Below are 22,210 nucleotides of genomic sequence, written 5' to 3'. Positions count from 1 at the left end.
ATTGAATCAGTGGCATTATAGTAAATAAAAGGCTCTCTACAAATGAAAAAATATAGATGGTTTTGTAAAGAGAACCTTTCTAGAACAACTTAAAACATGGTGAAAGTGGGATAGATTGATATTCTCCATCTCTGTGTTTGGGTTCAAAGCTATTTAAGACTTTAAAGATAAAACACAATACTTAAAACAGATACTGATTTAGGCCAAGAAATAAAGCAGTTAGGGATGTTGGGACGGAGGAAATCAAGGCTATTGAAACCATATTATCCCAAGTAATCAAGATAGCAACTGAATCATGTGACTTGGACCTGTTCCTTTTTAACATTTGACACTCCCCACGGACTGTCAATCAAAGCAGTACAGTTTTATCAAGGTAAGTTTAATGAGATTCTATTTGGTGCATCAGCTTCAAGAGAAAATACACTTTCAATTCAACATATAAACCAGAAGTTTATCAAAGGATAGCTAAATAGGCATGTCCAGGTCAGTTGATGATGACACAATATGGAGATGACTAAATATGCATCACAATGTTGCAAAGTTACATACTTGTATGCAATGTTAGGATACAAGTACAAAAGGAGAGATTTATGTCATGCAGTCCCAATTCATGATTCATGATTCCTGGATCACTAGCTTTTTTATTGAAGAGCTCTGCCTATCAGAAATAGTCATAAGTGAAAAACTAGAGAATTTTAGGCTCAAATACACAGAATGATTGAAACCAGAACTTCTCCAACCAGGACTGATGCATAAACAGAAAAAAGCCATTGAACATTTTTTAAATATATGATAACTGCAGCAAGATGGAAAGGATTGGCAATGTCTACAACAGAGGAAGGTTTGGTAAAATTTGATTTCTTTGATAGAGAAAACACTATCTACATTTATTGGTGACTGGAAACCCTTCATTGAAAAATGAATTTATGATTAATGGTTTTATGATTAGACAAGGTTGATTATGGAAAGAAGAAAGTCATGATGTAATGTTAGAGAAGTTAAAATACAACTGACAGATCAAAAGCCACTTTTTTATACCTTTATATTTTATATTTTATATTTTATATTTTTTCACCTTTTTTATTTCTTCCTTTCTCTTTTTTTCTGCTCTGTTTAGTTTTATTAGTTCTTACTATTGTTGTCAAAATTCTCAATTGTGCATTCATAGGTGGAAAAACAGCTTAGAGCTTCAGTAATGTAAATGGAAATTAATAAAACTGTGCAATGCTTTGTAAGAGGCTTTGGAAAATACAGAAATGTGAAAACAACATTTACCTGAGACTCTGCCTTCATGTTCTAATATGTTCCACAGCACCTCTTTCAAATCAAATCGGAAGCATTTTAGAAACCTAGAATGGAGTCAGTACTGCAACTGGTACCAGTCAATGTTACAGATATTAATCTTGTTAATTTTTTGTGCATCATGTAGGTATGAAGGCATCACTGTTGTAAGGAATGGTGGAACACATGGAAATATTTCAGTTTCCTGGATTATAACTCGCAATAGCACTGATCCTTCACCTGTGGCAACAGATCTCACTCCAGACTCAGGGGTGTTACATTTTGCTCAAGGGCAGTTATTGGCATCCCTCCATCTGAATATCATTGATGATGATGTCCCTGAAGAAGCAGAGCCATATTTGCTTCAAATTTTAGATCATACTATACATGGAGGGGCAGAAGTGAGTGACCCGGCTGAGGTAAGTCTGCATTTATTTTTCTAAAAAGCTGAAAGCACTGAGGCATTGTTTGGGCAAAAATAATGCGAAGAAAAATAATGCTTAGAAAATAATGCTAAGATGTACCCAAGAATAGCATCTTACTTTTAATCTATAAAATGATATTTACCAGGATAATATTACAAGGATTATAAATTGTCCTGTGCTTTCTTATAGTGGAGCAGTTCTGATCTTGAGAAAAAAAAATGTTTTCTACCATTTTTGGAAACTTATCAAAAAACAGTAGGGACAATAGAGTAGAATAGAATAGATGGGATGTTAAATTTTGATGTAAATTGTGTAGGAATGCTTAATGCTAAGGTGGATAATAGCTATTTTTCAATATCTGCAAAAGTTTGCCTGCTTCTAAAAAGTTCTTGTTTTTAGTAACATGGTGTTAAGTGGTATTAAGAGAATATCTAAATACCTTTGGTTTGTGAACATAGTGATAAAATTATATCCTTAAGGTTTACATTTAAAACCTTTCTTGGTGGTATGGCCACTTATGTTGAATTGCTGTTAGTAGCTCAGTTCTAGCCAGATGTTGGAATATGGGAAAGCTCTGGATTGATGTCAATGTCTCTTATGTGCCTTCATATTAAATTATGAGCTAATAACAATCAGAATAGCAAATGTTGAGTTCTTAGACTTTATCATGAGATAGCTAAAAATATCAATTAGAAATATAAATGATGAGAAAATATAATTGGGATTGAATTAGAAATTTGCTTTTAACAAGAATTTTGTTTGTCCTTCTTGTAGCTTTTATTCTACATTCAGGACAGTGATGATGTTTATGGTGTAATTCAGTTCTGTCATTTGGAGAATCAAAGGATAGAAAGCAGCCCAGATGGACGCTTTTTGTCCCTTAACTTTGCAAGGCAAAGGGGAACTGTGGGAGATGTGAAGCTCTTTTATATTATCATGTATATTCCTTCTGGACCTGTGGATCCTGAACGAGCTAAAGAAGGTATTTTAAACACTTCCAGAAGAAGTATCCTCTACTTTCCAGAAGGAAAACCTAATGACACCATTAAAGTTCCTATAAGAAATGATGCATTTCTTCAAAATGGAGCCCATTTCTTAATACAGGTATATAAATTATATGCATAAAAGTCACAAATAATTTGTGATGCATAATATGTCACAACTGTTCAATGAGATGTATCAGCAGTGCCATGATTTGCCATTCAAGTAATCTGTGTGTTCCTAATATCCAAGCAGTTATTATTTTTTTAAATTTACCACATGAGAAAGAAATCATGAATTGTACTTTCCAATATACTATCCTGAAAATCCTGAAAATTTTCATAGCACTTACATTTTGATAAAACTCTTCAATTGATGAGTGGTTATGGTTTTTTTCTCTAAAAGGAAAAAAATATGTGTGAAATTCAGAGCAAGTAAATTTGAAGAAAATGGGAAGGGAATGGGGGAAGAGATTGAAAAAGTGAGAATTATTATTTTTAATTATTATCACAAAGATATTTTGAATGGATTATTTCTTGATATATCTCAAGAGTTGTGATACCATTGTGATCTTGTATATATGTTAGGACTCTTCTTGATTTCCATGTATTATAGCCAGACTATGGTGCACAGAGAGATGGGAAGTAGAAAAAAAGCTCCAGGTTTTCTATATCAGTGAAGAAGGCACTTCCACACAGCTCCATTTCTATTTCTCAGTCTCCTCAAAATGTATGGAAGCCAGCCATAGAATTGTCTTTACTCCTGAAAATTTTGGAACAAGCAGCCCCATAATTGATCAATGCTTCCTCTCACTTAGGAGTAGTGTAAAAATTACCTTCCAGTCAACATCCTGCCTCATAGGCTAAAAACGAAAAGAGAAAGAAAATAAAAATAAATTGTAAAATGGTCCTCTCCACCCTCCATTTAAATACATGCTTTCTGCATTTGTCTGTCTATTCTGCAAAGACCCTAAGCTATTGGGATGAGTTAAAATTGCCTAGTCCTCAAGAGACTTAATGCCAACAAGTAGCAAGACATCTTTCCAGGAAAATAAGGAGTGTTGTATTAGTATACTGATGATATTCAACTGTACATGCCTGCCCTGGCAAATTAAGTGATGCTGTGGACATCCTATCCCAGTTTCTGGAGGCTGTGAGGATCTGGATGGGGAACCACAGGCTTTAACTGAACCCTGGCAAGACTCAGTGACTTTGGATTTTAAGCCCCTTTGGTTCTGGGACTAAACCATCTTTGGTACTGAATTGGGTTCACTGCCCCAATCGGATCCTATGTGCAATCTGGGGGTCCTCCTGCACTCACAATTCCTGCTTGACTGGCTCAAGGTTGTCTCAGTCTTTCATCCTTCCAAGGTCGGTAAAATGAGGACCCAGATTGTTGGGGGCAATATGCTGACTCTGTAAACCACTTAGAGATGGCTGGAAAGCACTGAGAAGCAGTATATTAGTCTAAGTGCTATTGCTATTGAAGAACAGATGACAGTTGGGACTAGGAGGGCCTTTGCAGAACTTCATTTTGTGTACCAATTGCATTATTTCGTACATCAAGGGGATCTACTCATAGTCACTCATATCCAGTTACTAGTTTGTTCCCAGGTTGAATTCAAGGTGCTAGTAGTTGATCTTTAAAGCCCTTCATGGTATGTGATTGGGTTATTTGAGGGATCCAGCAGAGAGCACTTGTTATGGGTTCTGTCGCCTAGGGAGCTATATTTGGTGGCAACAGGCCTTTAGTGATGCCTGCACTGTGGAATTTTGTCCTCCCTGAGATGGTCTCATCATTGTTGAGCTTTCAGAGATCCCTCAAGAACTGGTTATGCCAGTAGACTGGGGACTCGGGGGGACAGGTGAACTAGTGAGGTGGCTCAACTATTTTTAATTTGTCTATTATTCTATGCTTTAGTTTGTTATTTATTCATTTATTTGTATCTCGCATTTATTATTTCTATAAATAATGCAAAGCAATAAACCCTCCTCCTCCTATTTTCCCACAAGAACAACCTTGTGAGGTGGGTTGAGGAAAGAGAGTGAGAGTGAGAGAAAGTGACTGGCCCCAGCTGGCTTTCATGGCTAAAGTGGAACTTGAAAGCACAGTCTCTCACTTTTTAGTCTGGTATCTTAACAACTAGACCAAACTGGGTCTCAGTTTTTAATACTTTTTAATGTATTCCATTAATTTCTTTTAGAGATAGATAGATAAATAGATAGATAGACAGACAGAAAGATAGATATATAATGATTAATAGATAAATTTCCAATGTTTTAAGTACTTCTCAAGCAACAAATGGGAGGATATTCCAAAGGTATCAGATTTTATTTATTTATTTATTTATTTATTTATTTATTTATTTGTCACAACAGTATATATAAGCATAAGCATGAAATAACTATATGATATATAAGCATATATATAAGCATAAGTATGTAATAACTATACGAAATTATATGAATTATGTGAAATTATATGAAACTATATAAAATTATATGAAATTTCCAGTATTGTGCAGGTGGATTGAGTGATCATCCATTCAACATGGTGGGGGAGGCTAGATGCCAATACCTCTACCATCCAGTTACCCTTAATTACTGGATTTTCACTCATACCAGATAGGTGATACCTTTCCTCTATCACTAATGCAAGGAGGAACTGTTGAGATTCCTATGAACATCATTAAGTCCACTTTATTTGTCATTTGTGCCTTGAGTGAGAATTTTTGGTTGATGATCCATGTGTTTCTTGTCTATCCACAATATTTTCAGGACTTTTCTGTGACAGCAAAATTCAGAAGTCTTAATAGTTTTCCTATCTTGGTTCTTCGTAGTACAACTTTAACTTCCATAGAATGTTATAGGCAATACCATGGCTTGCATGAGTCTGATCTTTGTAGGTATACAAGTAGTACTCCACTTATGACCATTCATTTAACAATGCTTTACAGCCCGTAAGCACTTCCAACCATCACAAAACTTGTGAGTCAGATTATTGTAATCTAGATGCTTGGCAAAGTGTTCAAACTTATGACTGATTGCTATGATTGCCATCTGCAGTGACCATTTTGCTCAATGACCAAGATTATGGGTCCAACTGTGATCATAAGTCAAGGACTACCTAAAGATACATCACAGCATTTCACATGATTGATACACTCAAAGACCTTTCTATAGGCAATGAAGCTCATAGAGACTTCTTTTGTATATTCTTTAGCTTTCTCAAAAATCTAAAAAGCACCTACTTCTGTACCATATTTTAATTTCCAGGCTTATTTCTATTTTAGAAGTTATTAGCTAGCATAAAAAATGTCACCAAAAAAGCACACCAAAGAATGTTCTTTCTGCGCCAACTCAGAAAGCTCAAACTGCCCAAGGAGATGCTGATACATTTCTACAGAGGAATTATTGAGTCTGTCATCTGCACCTCTATAACTGTTTGGTTTGATTCTGCAACCCAACAAGACAGACACAGACTTCAGAGGATAATTAGAACTGCAGAAAAAACAATTGCTACCAACCTGCCTTCCATTGAGGACCTGTATACTGCACGAGTCAAAAAGATGTTTGACCAAGATATGTGAAAAAAGATGTGTGACCGAGATATGTGAAAATATTACAGACCCCTCACATCCTGGACATAAACTGTTTCAACTCCTACCCTCAAAATGATGCTATAGAGCACTATAGAGGACTGCACACCAGAACACCTAGACACAAGAACAATTTTCCCCGAACACCATCACTCTGCTAAACAAATAATTCCCTCAACACTGTCAAACTATTTACTAAGTCTGCACTACTATTAACCTTCTCATCGTTCCCATCACCCATCTCCTCCCACTTAAGACTGCATGACTGTAGCTTTGTTGCTTGTATCCTTACGATTTATATTGATATTGATTGTTTTCTGATTGCTTATTTGTACCCTATGACTATCATTAAGTGAAACCTTATGATTCTTGATGAACATATCTTTTCTTTTATGTATACTGAGAGCATATGTACCAAGACAAATTTCTTGTCAATCACACATGGCCAATAAAAAATTCTCTTCTTTTATTTTATATTTACTTATTTATACAAGTCATTACAAGGATCCATCCAGATTTTCTGTTTCGCAAAAATGTAGAAGTGATTGGCTATTTCCTTCTTTTGAGATTGCACCTGGCTCCCAATTTTCTCTTTAAACATTTATCATTACTGGTCCCTTCATCACAATGCTTACTAATTTTGACACTACTTAATATTTTTTTTTAAATCAAAAAAATGTTGTCTGCCATTCATAGATAATTTCAGATGACTTCCTACTTCTCTGTTTCTTTGTCAGTGTAGCTGATTCAATATTAATTTGTGCTGCTTGTACAAATATAGTGATTGTGCTGTTAAAAATCTTTAATTATGAGAAGGTTATTAACATGTCTGTTATAATTAAGATAATTAAAATAATGACTTGACTTTTTATTTTGGGATTACAATTTTTTTTAATGTATGGAATACTTGTATAGCAAAAAGTAAATCTCCAGTATAATAAATAATACTAATAAGTAACAACTAAAATATGTTCTATTGCATGTCTATTAATAACAGAAAATTTTAAAATCTTTTTCTTATTTCAGCTGGAAAAAGTTGAATTACTGAATATTATTCCTCGAATTCCTTCTATAAGTCCTCGATTAGGTGAAATCAAAAATGTATCTTTAAGAATTATGCCTGATATAGCAAATGGAGAAATTGGCTTTATCAGCAACCTTCCAATAATTTTACCTGAGCCAGAAGATTCTCTTTTTGTAGTAGTAAGTTAATCTTTCTTATAAATTAAGCACAGTATTTAGTAAAAAATAGCATATACCTTAATTCAGGAAAGTTTTGTAACATGTATCTGAAATATTTCTAGTATAATCATAGTCCTGAAAGGAATGATTATTTTATCAAGTCTGAATCATAGTTTTAAACTGAAGTTTAGAATTCATTCTTGATTATGAAAAGCCTTGTGAGTATTTAAAATCATGAGTTTTGTAGATACGATAAAAATTGTACTTTCTCATTTCAGCTAAAATCAAGCGCCACTTAACTTTTTTCGTCTTATAATTTCATGGTGATGATCAAGCTAAAGGGCTGTTTAAAGGGCTACTTTATCAATGATTTTTATTTTTTATTATGCACAAAAAGTTGCAGGGTAAATAAACAAACAAACAGAGGACAAATATGTATATACAGTATGTCCCCAGTTTCAGAACTATGTTGTAAAATTTTAGATTGCTTACAGCTTGGAAAATCAAGTTTTGTGCATATCAAAGATATGCAAAATTACAAGTTTGGTATTTGTTTTAGAGCTCCATTCCTTTGCATCGAGATGGGACAGATGGACAAGCCACTGTATTCTGGAGCCTAACACCTACAGGCCTCAATTCAAAAGCTGTGACTATTGATGACATATGGCCATTTTCTGGTTCAGTTCTGTTTTTATCTGGACAAAGTGATACAGCAATCAACATTACTATTCAAGCTGATGACGTACCTGAAATGAATGAGACCCTAACATTATCGTTAGACAGGTACTCTTTGATAATTTTTAAAAAACAAATTAACATCATGCTTTCTCCTGATGCAGTAATATAAAAGACTTATATAAGACTTAACCATAATATAATAGATGGCACATATCTAAACTGTAATTTTAGGCATACTAACCTTGCAGTCAGAAAGCACAATGGGATTCATTTTTCAGAAAATCTGAGAACTGAATCATGCAGGGATAGAAATAAAGAGAGACAAGGACACTATTATCAAAACACTGCGAAGATGCTCTTAACATCAAAGGCTGAAAAACATGGCAAAATTTTGTAATCAAGTAAGGGCTGGTGAAGATATTTTGGGTTTAAAAGATGATGCTGATATAAAAATATGGTTTGATTCCTAAAGTAGATGATTTTTCTTACTTAAGAATTTTGCTCACATTTGCACTTTATCTGTTTGAAACCTATCCTTGAATCTTGCTGCTAAGGTAATGAATACGTGTTTTTAGAACAGTGGTTTTTAACCTTAGTAATTAAGAATTCTTAGTAATTAAGAATTAAGTCCACGCATCTTAAAAGTTGTCAAAATTGAAAACTGTTAAAATTGAAAACTGCTGTTCTAGAGATAAATTTATTGCTACACCCTTATAAAGCGACAAACCAAACCAAAACCATTATAACATCTCTCACTGGGGTATGGCCCAACTGGAATTAAAAATAAATAAATAAATAAATAGCAGTTACAATTACACAAAAGCAATGAAATGAATATTATAACATCATTTGCCTACCTATCATTAATTTTGCTAATAAGATTGTATAGCAAAATAACCTTTTTGCCATTTATCTTCACCTTAAACCTCTTCAAAGGTTCAGTCTACTTTAAAATAAAGAATTATTCATATCTGCAAAATTCACAAAGGAACTTAGAAATTTGCATGCCCTTGAGAAAAACATGCCAGGTATTTTTCCATAGCTCTGTACTCAAGGGAGAATATTTACTAAAATAAAGCTTTATGTTCTATCTTCTGTTGCCCTATAAGGTAGATTCTGAAATATTGCTTGTAAAAAATACTTCTGTCCTTTCCAAAGTCAGAAAATTTTAGCAATGTTTTACAGACCTGTATTGTCTACAGAGAGTATGCAAAAGTGCAGATATTGCACTTTTTTTTCATAATCCATGCCAATCAGGACAACAAAGCATTTTGAATGCCACATGAATTAACATCAGGGTCACCCTTGTGAACTAGCCATCTGACTTATTAGCTGATCACAGTTTAATTATTTTCTTGGAGAAGATATGTTTAGATAGAATTTGTGGCAGCATCCTTTAATAAGTTATTTGCTGTTTTTACATTTCTGCAGAGTAAATTTAAGCATTTTATCTGATTAACTTTTCTTTTACTTTACACTTAAACTGAACCTATATAGTTTAATAATTTTTGGATATATATACATGAACTTAATATTACCTAATTATTTTATTATACTTTAGGAACTATATTTTATCATTTAGCTAACCTTGTAGAAACATACAATTTTACTTATAACTTGGTCATTTTATGCTGGCCTTTGACTGAAATAAAGATTGTTGCTCTTTTCTGTTACTTTATGTCTAATTTGTTTATAAAGTGTCCATCATCTGATTTAAATTGGTTTAGTTGAAATGGTAACAAAGTAAAGTTTCAGTCAGATTTCCTTCTCAGTCATGCCTGATCCTGGGATGTATTCGTTTAATTATATGCTATAATACATAGAAACAGACTGTGCTGCAGTCTAATATCATCAGAATAAAGATAATTATTGGGTTACTAAAATCATAGCAGAAGTGAAATTGATACTGTTAACTAAAGATACATGTCATTAAGCTTTTAGTGCAAGTATAGGATAACTTTTAGCTTGATATCGTATAGCATAAGTTAATTTCATAAGAGGTAAGTAAGATGTAAATGTATATATTGCTTTGTTTTTACCTAGAATCTAGATCTCCAAGACTATATTTGTTGTATGCCGTTGTCCCATTTATCTTTATGTTCTTGCTTCTGTACTGTGAATGTGTAATGATTATGTCATCTATATAGATGATACAGTCTATATTTCTAAAATGCTTCCTCATCGTCCTCCCTCCCAGATGAATCCTTAATTTTATGTGTTTTCTCAACTGTTGTATTTCTAAAGGTTCTCCTAATATAGTAGGAGCTCACATTTCTAAGAAAGAATTCTAATCTTACATGTACAGATATAACAAATCACAGAAATAGAGACAACAAATTATAATTAATCAAAGGAACTGTTGTCTTACAATATTAGGGGTAGAATTAAAAGTTTTATTTCATTTCAGATTTTTTTAAGGAAAAAAATCATTCTTTGTTCAGTTGTAACTTTTTGTTTTTAGATGAAATTCTTATAAGCTTGGAAAATGTTTTTCTCATTTGTATCATTCTTATTATTAATTAGCACATCCACATACACCCATCAGTACAACGCTAGACAAAAGCAATCTCTGTCCTTCAATATCTTACATAATCAGTAGTACTGTTTAGTAGATTGACAGGTGCTGGAGGCAATACACTTATGCACATAACAGACCTTTTTATCTGATCCAAGCAAGTAGTCCTGAATAAAAATGGACTCAGCTCCTGGGCTTCTATGCCTGAACACTGTACTAGGGCAGCCAGCAACTAACTCTTTGAGCAATGTTGTAATGAAGGGCTTAAAGAGTCCTTGACATCCCAATTGGTCATGGGGTCATCTGAATTACAAGTGCAAATTCCTGAACCTCTTGCTAGCATTGCTGGAACAAGGATTCCCATAAATAAGCAGTAGCTCTCTAAAAAGTGCTGTATTATAATCTTTCATTTGATTTCCACCATCTAAAGAACTCTCATACAAAGAACTTGGCCAACAGTGGTTTTATTTCTGTCCCCCATTTCTTTCTCTCCGCATTGACAGGGTAGAGACAGAAAGGTTTGTCGTGTACTTTGGGTAAGTGCCGCAAGCTGTGTCTTTGTTTTCAGTGAACTAGCTTTTTTGTTTCAGAAGTGGTTGGTCTGGACAGGAATCTTCTTTGGTTTTTCTTTCTGCCTTGCAAGCCTTCTCAGGGAAAGCATGCTATTTAGTGCCCCTTGGTAAAATGGCTTGGTCGATTGAAAACATTTTTTGGGGGAGGGGGGATTCTAACAACAACAACAATAATGGGTGCAAATGCATGGCTTGATGTTTGAAGATAGTCCAGTACAGTAGATGGCTTGAAAAACCTGTACCCCAAATCTCTTTTCACTGAGCTGTAGGAACCGAGTATGTAAAAAGGGTTATTTACAGAAGCCTTTAATCAAATTACACATTTTCATTGCAGCATTTGAATCATGCACAACACAATTCAATTACTGCTGTTTATTTAGAAGCAAAATGGCTGCATTCAGTATGAGTCGTCCTTAGACAAAAGTGTACAGGTTGCAAACTTAGCAAAGGAGCCTGCACACATTAGTACAACAGGCTTTTAAAACAGACTTCTATTACATGTAGGTTGTACCTTTTTATACAATCTGGCATATAATTAGGAACTTGAAGTAACGTTTAACAAGATTTAAATTAAATACTTGTACACAAAAATCCTGGCAGTGAGACAATTAAACTCAATTCTATTTGCCAGACAGCTTTATTGAACTGGAAGCAGTCAGTGATTAAATAAATTTTCCCTCTTTGGAGTGTCCACAGATTAAGAACAAGTCGAGATGGCAGCTGCAATTGTGTGCCTAAAGCTTCACCTGTTCTTTAATGTGTGTTATACACATGGACTCCTCTGTGTTGTTATGTAATGTTCGACCTGTTTTCTAAAATCCAAAATCAGAGGGGATTCTATATGTGATATTGAATACTGAGAAATATTTTATTTGATTACTGTCAGTATTAGCAGACTATTTTCTGACAAATTACACTGTCAGTGTAAAAGAGATTTTTTTTTTTTGCTTAGGCAATGTTAGCATACCTTTCACAGAGCAACAGTTTTATCTATGGTACTTCCTGAATGAAGCCAGTTCAGGACAAGCCTTTTTTAAAGGGGACGGGAGAGGGCAAAAATCTCACTTGGAGGTGGTGAAGTACAGAACTGCCAATGGTTTAATAATTACAGTGACCATATAATAAAGGATAGTCCTTCACTTTAGAAAGTTCTTCTTTAGATTTATTTATTTTTCAAAAACTCACTTTTGTCATTTATTTTGGTCATTTAACTTTTACTATACAAAAGGTACCATTTAATGCACAGTCTTTCACATTCATGAACTGCATTTTTAAAACTAAATTTAGACATACTATTTGATTTTAAATTTTTTATATGGTCACTGTATTTGCACTTTACCATAGGCTTTGGTCCATTTAATTGCAAACAATCTGCATATTCCAGATGCGTTCAATTTTTTTCTTCAGTGTGAATGTGGAAAATCAAATCCTGAAATCTGGATATACTAGTCGCAAATTGATCATTCCAGAAAATGATGACCCTGGAGGAGTGTTTGAGTTTGCTTTATCTTCCAGAGGTCCCTATAGGATAAAGGTAAATATTCATATTTGAATTTGAAGAGAGCCATATCCTATACAATACAGATCTTTTGCATTCCATTTTTTAAAAAATTATTTTACAGGAAGGAGAATCTGTCGAACTCCGGATTGTCCGTTCCAGAGGAGCACTTATGGAACAATTTCTACTCTACACAATAGAGCCAAGAGAGAGCAATGAGTTCTATGGAAATACAGGAGTCCTGGAGTTTAAACCTGGGGAAAGAGAAATTAAAATTACTTTGCTAACAAGGATGGATGAGATTCCAGAGGTAAAAAGAGGACAGGGAAATTATTGATGTCTCTTTTAGACTAATAGTAACCAATACTGTTTATTGGTCCTGTTGGGTTTCAGAAAGAGCTTGGGATTGATCCTGAGCTGGGATCTGATCCATGGCTTAACTGAGGCCCTCACCAGTGCCTGAACTAAGGGGTGTCCATGGTCTTGGATTGTGCTTTGTGGCCTCTCTGTGTCCATAAATTCCAGAACATTTTCTCATCATTCTGACTCACTCTTAGTTTGATTCCAGCTAGGCATGTCCCTAAGAGATGACTAAGACATGTTCTTAGCTAAGAAGGTTTGAATCTATTGGACTTGAGCAATTTGAAATGCTACACGGGTAGTCCTCTCTCAGTAAGCACAATTTGGACTAGCAACTCCTTTGCTAAGCGACATAGTTGCTTACTGAAACATTATGTCAATATGAAAGGCTTATAACCTCATTTCCCCTTGGTTGTTAAGAGAGTCAACTCAGTTGTGAGCATGATTTAAAAATTTACTTCCATCCACTCTATTAACTCTGCTTGTCTCAAGCCAATTTGCAAAGCATACAAATAGCAGTCAAGTGACTGCAGGATGCAGCAATGATTGTAAATACAATTTCTAGTTGGTTTTAGTGGAGAAAGAAATCTAGTGTAATCAGGTACCCTGCAGGAGTCTATTCTCCCTCCACTCTACATGAAACTGCTGGACAGTGTCATCTGTTGATACAGAGGCAGTGATGATACTCGGTTATATAGCTCCACGCTAGACTAAACAGGTTTTGCTGTCAGGTTTCTTTCCCAGTGTCTGGAAATTATGACTTACCAATGGGATTAAGTATTTTCTATGACTGAAGAGAAAGAGAAATGTATTGCCGATTTTAAAGCTGAGTGCATTTTGAAGTACATTCACCTTTGTTGTGCTAGTCTTCCTTCAGTTAAATATTCAAGGAGTTGCAGCTAGAAAATACCAGTAGAAATTCACCGGGCTAGAAACCAGGAGACTGTGAATTCATCCTTCCTTGGACATGAAAGCCAGTTGGGTGACCTTGCACCAGTCACCCCCTCATAGCCCAACCCACCTCACAGGATTATTGTGAGAAAATAGGAGGCGAAAGAAGTATTTGGCATGTTTGCCACCTTAAGTTATTTATACAAATAATAAAGGCAAGATATAAACAAAAATTAACTCTATGAAAGCATAAATATTGCATAGAATTTTATTTTGTCAAAATTCTATGTGGAATTAAAACCAGCATTCTCTATTAAACAATGTCCATTAAGTTAAAATAAAATTTTATACAGGCATAAAAGGGGCGTTGGTCCTACCTGATACGCTCCTTCTCAGGGTTCAGGGAAGATCATCCAGGAATGGGTAATACTGTGCTTCACTACTTGGAGACTGAGTCAATTTTTCTTGGCCACGCCTCCTCTGTCTGGATCCTCCCCAGTTCAACAAGGATGTAGCAATGATGAGGCTCAGAAAAACCTGTGAAAACAGGAGCCCCTCCTGAACAATGGACCAGACGGTCAGCAGGGTGGGGCTGGATGATCTTTCCCGAACCCTGAGAAGGAGCGTATCAGGTAGGACCAACACCCCTTCTCCATTGTGTTGGGGAAGATCATTCAGGAATGGGACTTACCAAAGCTGGTCAGTCATAAGGGAGGGCAGCAGTCTGGTCCCATGTCCTACACTGCGCGAGCCCACTTGGGAACACCTCTGCCCAAAGCTGACTCTTCCAAATGGGAAATCCCAAATGGTTCAACAAACCTCCCTGACGAGGCATTATGTGGTGCTATAGGAGGGCTCACCTGGTCAAGGCTGACACAGTTGAACGGGAAAAACAAATGGCTCAATGAACCTCCCCGACAAATCACTGTGTGTCCCGAACCCCTGGTGAGGTCACATTGCCAGTGACAAATCGAAACTCAGGGACATCGGAAGAACCTGAATACTGTCTTGAGCTTGCCTGCTCCATTCCGACTGCCCACCGTCAACAGACAGCGGTACCACAAGGGACATCTGGAAGACAGAAGAAAGAAACCTTGCCCTCCAAAGGAGGGAGACCCCGGAAGGGAGTGAAATGAAATGCCCTCCAACCTCCCGCAAGCGACCGGTAAGCGATGGGGGCAGATAGGCCGAATGCAACTCCGCAAACCGAGATTCCCAGATGTGACTTCGGAAATAGGGAGCATGCCTTTCAGACCCATTCCGACAGGGAGAAACCCTGTCAGGACACCCTAAATGAGAGAGCCGGTCACCCGTAGGTCCCGCCTGAATCGACGATCACTAGTTGTCATAACCATATCCCGGAAACTGCACCTGTTACTTTTCTCCATAGGTACATATTGTGGGTAGATGCTGAAATGGAAGACAAAGCTCTTCCGTCTCGCCAAAGACAAACTGTGTCCATTTCCAGCCAAGGATGCAGCACAGAAGTTAGAACAGAAACCAGTGGGCTGGTGAGGTCAAATCTGAATGCCCCGTGGGAATGTCTGGCAGCCATTGTTACCTGTTAACAAGACAGCCCTCCAAGGGCGATGATGTTTGGAAGCACCCCAAAGGGAACTGCTCTGCCCAGGGTCCAGATGTTGTAACAGGTGGTCAGTATGAGCCTTACGCCACGAATGGATCAGATGTCCCGTGGGCCATTTCCGATGGAGTGAGGCACTAATAATAGCTGGAGGAGAACCTAATGAAGGCATCGCCCTGATTGCCTCCTCATGCGTAGCACCCAAAACACCAGAGTGATGGATCCCAATTAGCCCAGGATGGTTCAGAGCCGAAAGGGAAACTGACTTTCAGAAGTACCAGGCTCTGGCCTCCTCCTAGGGAATGGGACCATGGAGGTGGAAAGGGCCGTCCTGGAGCTGTGGAAGTTCTCAGGCCCAAGGATTTTGCACTCCGCTCCAGCCCCCTGTGGAATGTAACAAGAATTTAAGCCCTCTGGCCCTGTCGGGAAGTCGAGATGGCCACCCATGTCATTGATGGCTGTCCGGCTAAGTAAGGCGAGGCCTTCGGAAGGGATGGTCATGGCCTTAGGGCCACAGCTGTATCAACCAAGGGAACCCACCCAAGGAGGTGGGACCAGAATGACTGTGTCCCTGAAAACAGGCCACTAGATACCCCAAGGGAAATGAGAAAACTGAACCTCCATCAAGCCTAGTAAGGAAGTCCTGTACAGGGATAAGGCCATGAATTCGTACTGCGTAGCCAGATGGAAGGCTCATGGAGGACAGAAGGAAAAGAGCCTTGGCAGTCATACTGGATCTTAATTTTCTAAACATCAGTACAAATTTCTTGTGCCAGTTTCTAATTGTTAAATGATTTCAGTATTATTCTAACATATTTTAATCTTTAATTTTATATTCTGTCTGGAATGCACAGCTATGTTACTGCCATAGCAACTGGGTTGGGGGAAGGTAAAGTGTTGGATTATGGATTGTTTACAATTGAAAAACCTCATTTCTTCTGCTTTAGTGCATTCTAAAGATGTGAACTCACTGGAGGCTGCAGAGGTAAGGATTAAAGCTGGCAAGGTAGAAACCAGCAGTTTCCAGGCTAGAAAATCTATTCACTTTCACAACAGTGAAAAAAGTAAGATTCTACATTTAGACAAAAAAAACAAAATGCACCAGTACCGTATATGTGGTACTTTGCTCAATAGTAGTACCTGTGAGAGGGATCTTGGAGTCCTAGTGGATAACCATTTAGATATGAGCCAGCAGTGTGCAGCAGCTGCGAAAAAAGCCAACACAGTTCTGGGCTGCATAAACAGAGGGATAGAATCAAGATCACGTGAAGTGTTAGTACCACTTTATAATGCCTTGGTAAGGCCACACTTGGAATATTGCATCCAGTTTTGGTCGCCACGATGTAAAAAAGATGTTGAGACTCTAGAAAGAGTGCAGAGAAGAGCAACAAAGATGATTAGGGGACTGGAGGCTAAAACATATGAAGAACGGTTGCAGGAACTGGGTATGTCTAGTTTAATAAAAAGAAGGACTAGGGGAGACATGATAGCTGTGTTCCAATATCTCAGGGGTTGCCACAAAGAAGAGGGAGTCGGGCTGTTCTCCAAAGCACCTGAGGGTAGAACAAGAAGCAATGAGTGGAAACTGATCAAAGAAAGAAGCAACTTAGAACTAAGGAGAAATTTCCTGACAGTTAGAACAATTAATAAGTGGAATGACTTGCCTGCAGAAGTTGTGAATGCTCCAACACTGGAAATTTTTAAGTAAATGTTGGATAACCATCTGATTGAGATGGTGTAGGGTTTCCTGCCTAGGCAGGGGGTTGGACTAGAAGGCCTCCAAGGTCCCTTCCAACTCTGTTGTTATGTTATGTTATACTTCTCTGTCATAGTTGTGATTTAAACCACTCATGTTGACCTGTTCTCAGCTTCCTTCTGCTTTCCTGCACATTAATGTGAGGGTGTATAGTGGATGACCTTACCCATGACCCGTGGACAACCAGTGAGCTGACAGGAGGCCAATAGTCTGCCATTACCTGAATTGTTAGATTCGTAGAAGGTCGCTGGGGCCTCTAAACTAAACTGGAGAGATCAGAGGCACACTCCATCCCCTGGGATTCAGGGACCCTGGATAGGGTGACCAATTGTGCCCTACACAGTCTCAAACCACTGGAACCTCCTCCCCAGTCAGGGCAAGTGGTCCAAGCATACGCCGATGGCGTCAGCGGCGCATAAAGCCATGTACTAACTGAAGGACTGAGGCCCTTCGGTTCCAATAGATCCTCCACCTTAAGGGGCAGATCCATGCCATCATTGGTCTGTCCTTTAAGAAGAAAGTCAGGCCCGCAAGGTAATCAATCCTTGCTGCCATTAAGGATAACACCGGGCTCTCGAGGAAGGAGAGAAGTGAGTATAGTGCCAGTTGCCACCATCCCAGTCCTAGTGTCAAGCACCTTCTCCCCAGAGCAGTAGAATTCCCCCTTCCAAGGGCTGCCAGGTCAACTATCATTTACCCCCTTGCCGGTGGCAGCCAGCATTGGGATTATCATTGCTTAATGGTCCTTCTGGGATACTCAATGGAAATGGACATAATGCAAGCAGCATTGATGTACCAGGCAAGCAGCTGTATAGAACGACTGTATACCACATCGGTCAAGGCAGCCATACACTGATAAAAGGCCAGTAGGTCGGGAACTCCCCCTTTTTATAGATGCGCCGCCCTTGCAAGGGGGATCCGGCCAGGGAAAGGAAGGGTAGGGCAGGGAAGGAGCAGACCGTCTGCCGGGAGGCAAAGTCCTAAAGCCAATTGGCGTGTACAACTAAACCACCTGTGCATTACAGTGCAGGTGGCTGGATGGACCATGCGGTCCAGAGGGTTATGGCCTTACCTGACACTGTGATGTAATTGCGGTTGAGCCCGCTGTCCACAGAATGCGGTCCTCCTTTATCGTGCCAGGCTGACAGGAATCACCACTGGTATGAACTGCTACTCCAAAACTAAAGTGTAGGTAAAGGTCGTGTGACGGCAAACGGCCCATGTGCACGCGGTTCTGAAACTGCACAGCGATCGAAAGGGCTCTGGAATATCTGCCAGGAAAGCTGGTTTATTTTCTGGGCCGGAGGAAGCCAGGCCCTATGGAGACTGGACTTGTATATGGCAGAAACGACTGGCACAGGAGGGGAACTGATTCTTAACATTAAACAGTAATAGAGTTGCAATGGGACCTTGGAGGTCACCTAGTCCAACCTCCTCAGGCAGGAGACCTGAACTAGAGATTCGAACCGCCAAACTGCTGAACCTCTGATTGACAAGCTCAGTGTCTTAGCCACTGAGCCACCTAGTCAGGCTTTCAAGAAACATTGCAGTAACTGTGCCTAAGTGAACGAGAATGAGGGAAATCTAATCCCTTCGAGTGAATCTGGGAATAAACTGAGAAATTAGTGTTATAAGGCAGCTATAGGCCAGGCACCACACCTCCTTGTAAGGAGGTCCCCAATCTGGTTGGGCAGATGCGCATAAGACCTGCAGGTGTGGGCTCTCCCAGGAATCGGGTTCCTGATGTTAGACTTGATAACTGCATTGCAGCCTAAGGGATCCTCATGTCACCTTTAATCTTATGCAGGTCTGCTGTCAGACGCACCTGGAGTTCAGGTGTGATGAAGGATAGATGTCAGCAGGTAAAATACCCTGCTAGTCAAGGAAACCCATGTCCCATGGAAGGGAGAGGGCTCTTAGAACTATCCCTGACCACCATGTCAGGTCCCTCTATCAGGTTGCTGGTTTTTTTTTAATTTTTATTTTTATGCAAATCTCCCTTGCATCCCTCAGCAATCCCTGGTCGAGGCTGTCTCTGGTATACCATCTTGGCTAGAGCCAGAAGCACTGCTAGTGATAACAAGGCCTCTAATTTATGTCGGGCTGAATGCCCGCAGGAGTTTGCGACCTGAAGGAGGCTGCTAAAAGAAATTGAATCTGCTTCTATTAGCGATCACTCCCCTGTTAAGAGGGCTGGATTCAATGAGCAGCTAATGAATAGGCGCTGATAGCTTGAGAGCTCCCAAAGGCAGTTGGAAATCTGCCATAAATTGCCTTCCAAATGATGTGTATATCTGGCCCAATTATCTGACGAGGCACTGCCTACGTAACTTAAAGAGAGCGCCAATGTTCCTGCCGTTTTTATGTTTCGGAGGGAAATCTGTTATTAAAATCTGGCCAACCGGCTCCTGCCGCGCCTGTCTTGGCGCTGGACCCATATGTCCTTCAGCCTTCAAATATAAGGCAGACTGGCTCCGATTCCAAGTAACGCTCCAGCTGTGGCTGAAATAGTGCTGGACTCTCCCCTGCTCACCAAGCTGAAAGGGAGGCCCTCCGTCGTGGCTGTATGGAGCCGAGCACTGTTGCCGCTTCTGTCAGTGGAAGAAAAGGTGGCCTGGCTCTTAAAGAGCAATCCCGCAGCAGCGATAATGGTGCCAATTTCCTCAGCAGCTATCCACTGTAATTCAGGCAGACTGACTCGTCATGAGCATTCCTGCCGCAGCTCTTGAATGCGCCCACATGTTTTCCGCTATCAGTATGCCTGGATGAAACCAGGCAGGGACTGAATCCCTCTCTGCCTTCGCAGAGTAGTGCCAGGCGCTTCCTGCTGAAGGACAAGCCCCCTCCGCTAAGCACGAGATCGGCAGGGACCTCAGCTGATAATCAAGTTGGCAGAGAGGAGTACCAGAGGACCGGTAACTTCCAATATCGTTTCCTGCGATCTTCGAGCCTCGCTCGGTAAATTATTTCCATTGAGTTGATTGAAGTAGCTGAGCCTCTTTTTTCTCAGTCTCACTCGTTGGAAGACCGAGTCGAACTGGGGAGGACCCAGAAGAGGAGGCGTGGCCAAGAAAAATTGACTCGGTCTCCAAGTAATGAAGCAGAGTATTCCTGGTGATCTTCCCCGACACAATGGAGAATGGCATATTTTCCCCTATGTACTTTATGTACTGTATATTTGCAGCATAGCATGAGTAAAATGATGAATAGGATTTTATGCATGTATAAAAGGATATATGGCAGGGGTAGTCAACCTTTTTATACCTACCACCCACTTTTGTATCTCTGTTAGTAGTAAAATTTTCTAACCGCCCACCGGTTCCACAGTAATGCGCCATGCATCGTCATCTGTGCATGCCTCTCGCACATTGTGGATTGGGTTTGGTGGGGGGGGCACTGGCTACCAGCTCTGCTTGTCTGTTACAGCTGGGTGGTGTGGGGGGAGATGCGCGAGCTATTCTGGGACGAGGCTCTTTTGTTTGCAGTCGCACTATAGCGCCATTTAGTTTCACTTACATAACGTGAACTAAACTTATGCACGGGCGATACAAATAGTATATTTTCAGAAATTTAAATTGTCATGGGGAATTTTATGAAAACCTAATTAAAATGTTTTTAAATAATGCTATGAAATTTTTTTAAAAAGTCAATTAAATTAAAAAAAAAGGAAAATGCTTCAGTATCGGACAAAACCCCTACCGCCCCACCATGAAAGCTGGAACGCCCACTAGTGGGTGGTAGGGACCAGGTTCACTACCACTGATATAGGTCATGGACAGATTTTGTCCATTATATTGAAAGTTCAAGACACTTAAAATCAAAGGTGTAATAATAGTATTTATCTAGACTATACAGTATACAAAAATATGATATATCTTACTAATTGATCTATCACAGTATTTTTCTAATGTTCAGCATTATTATGGATGCTGTATCTTCCAAAATGTAACTTGATGTCACTGAAATTGCACTAGTATAGTACTGTGGCAGAAAAAAAGGGTAAATGAATAATTAACCATTTTGAACTGGGATTCAAATATATGTGAATGCTGCCTTTTTAAAAAAAATAGTAGTAAAAGTTCACATTAGTTTATAGCACTCATTCAAATATCTATTCATTACTATGTTGCTAGTTCTGTCCCTATTGTTCTGATTCAGTTTCCCTGTTCTAGTTAGATGAATTTTATTCAGTGCTCCTCAGTAGCCATGGTGACCTGCCAAGTAAGCTGGGAAATGCTACAAGAGTCAACATCACAATTCTGAAGAACAATGATCCACATGGAATTATTCAGTTTGTTGACAATATGATGACAGTAACAATAAATGAAAGTAAAGGGGAAGACTTCTATGCTGGTAATTTTCATTGTTTTCTTCATATAAAATATTTTCATAAATGAAAAAGTATATGAGTGTATTTTTAATAAGTAAACAAAACTGTTAACCTTTCTACTATTTATTTATTGAAGTTCATTGTTTCTATCTTCTACCTGAGACATAAATATTACAAGAGATATTGTGGCACAACTTTAATTATCATAATTAAACTACACTTTATGGATTTAATATTTGCCACTGGATCAGGAGTACAGATATCTGGAATCAGTGTCATGGGAAAAGTTGATTTGAATTGCTATTTCTCCAGCTAGACCTGGGCATTCCCAATCAGCACAAACTATTTTTATGTACTTTATTATGCTATGTTTTTTTCCTTTCTGTATTATATACAGTATGAATCCAATCACTGTACAATCACTGAGTCCTTCGGGAGAAGGGCGGTATAAAAATTTAATAAATAATAATAATAATAATAATAACAACAACAATAACAATAACAACAACAACAACAACAACAACAACAATAATAATAATAATAATAATAATAATACTGTGC

The 22,210-nt window shown here is 38.5% G+C and overlaps 1 protein-coding gene across 1 annotated transcript in view; it reads left to right on the top strand.

Annotated features, from left to right (window-relative positions):
* ADGRV1 (adhesion G protein-coupled receptor V1) overlaps positions 1–22,210 on the top strand; it is a 307,496-nt gene that overhangs the window by 22,832 nt on the left and 262,454 nt on the right. Inside the window, exons 8-14 of the mRNA XM_058172618.1 lie at positions 1,430–1,700; positions 2,481–2,810; positions 7,312–7,488; positions 8,027–8,250; positions 12,640–12,766; positions 12,855–13,040; positions 21,492–21,672. Of these exons, the coding sequence (XP_058028601.1) occupies positions 1,430–1,700; positions 2,481–2,810; positions 7,312–7,488; positions 8,027–8,250; positions 12,640–12,766; positions 12,855–13,040; positions 21,492–21,672 (1,496 nt within the window). The remainder of the gene's footprint in view (positions 1–1,429; positions 1,701–2,480; positions 2,811–7,311; positions 7,489–8,026; positions 8,251–12,639; positions 12,767–12,854; positions 13,041–21,491; positions 21,673–22,210) is intronic.

The sequence above is a fragment of the Ahaetulla prasina genome, chromosome 2 (assembly GCF_028640845.1).
Source record: "Ahaetulla prasina isolate Xishuangbanna chromosome 2, ASM2864084v1, whole genome shotgun sequence".
Classification (NCBI taxonomy): domain Eukaryota; kingdom Metazoa; phylum Chordata; class Lepidosauria; order Squamata; family Colubridae; genus Ahaetulla; species Ahaetulla prasina.
Note: the sequence above shows the minus strand (reverse complement) of the source record. Positions and strands in the feature narration are given on the sequence as shown.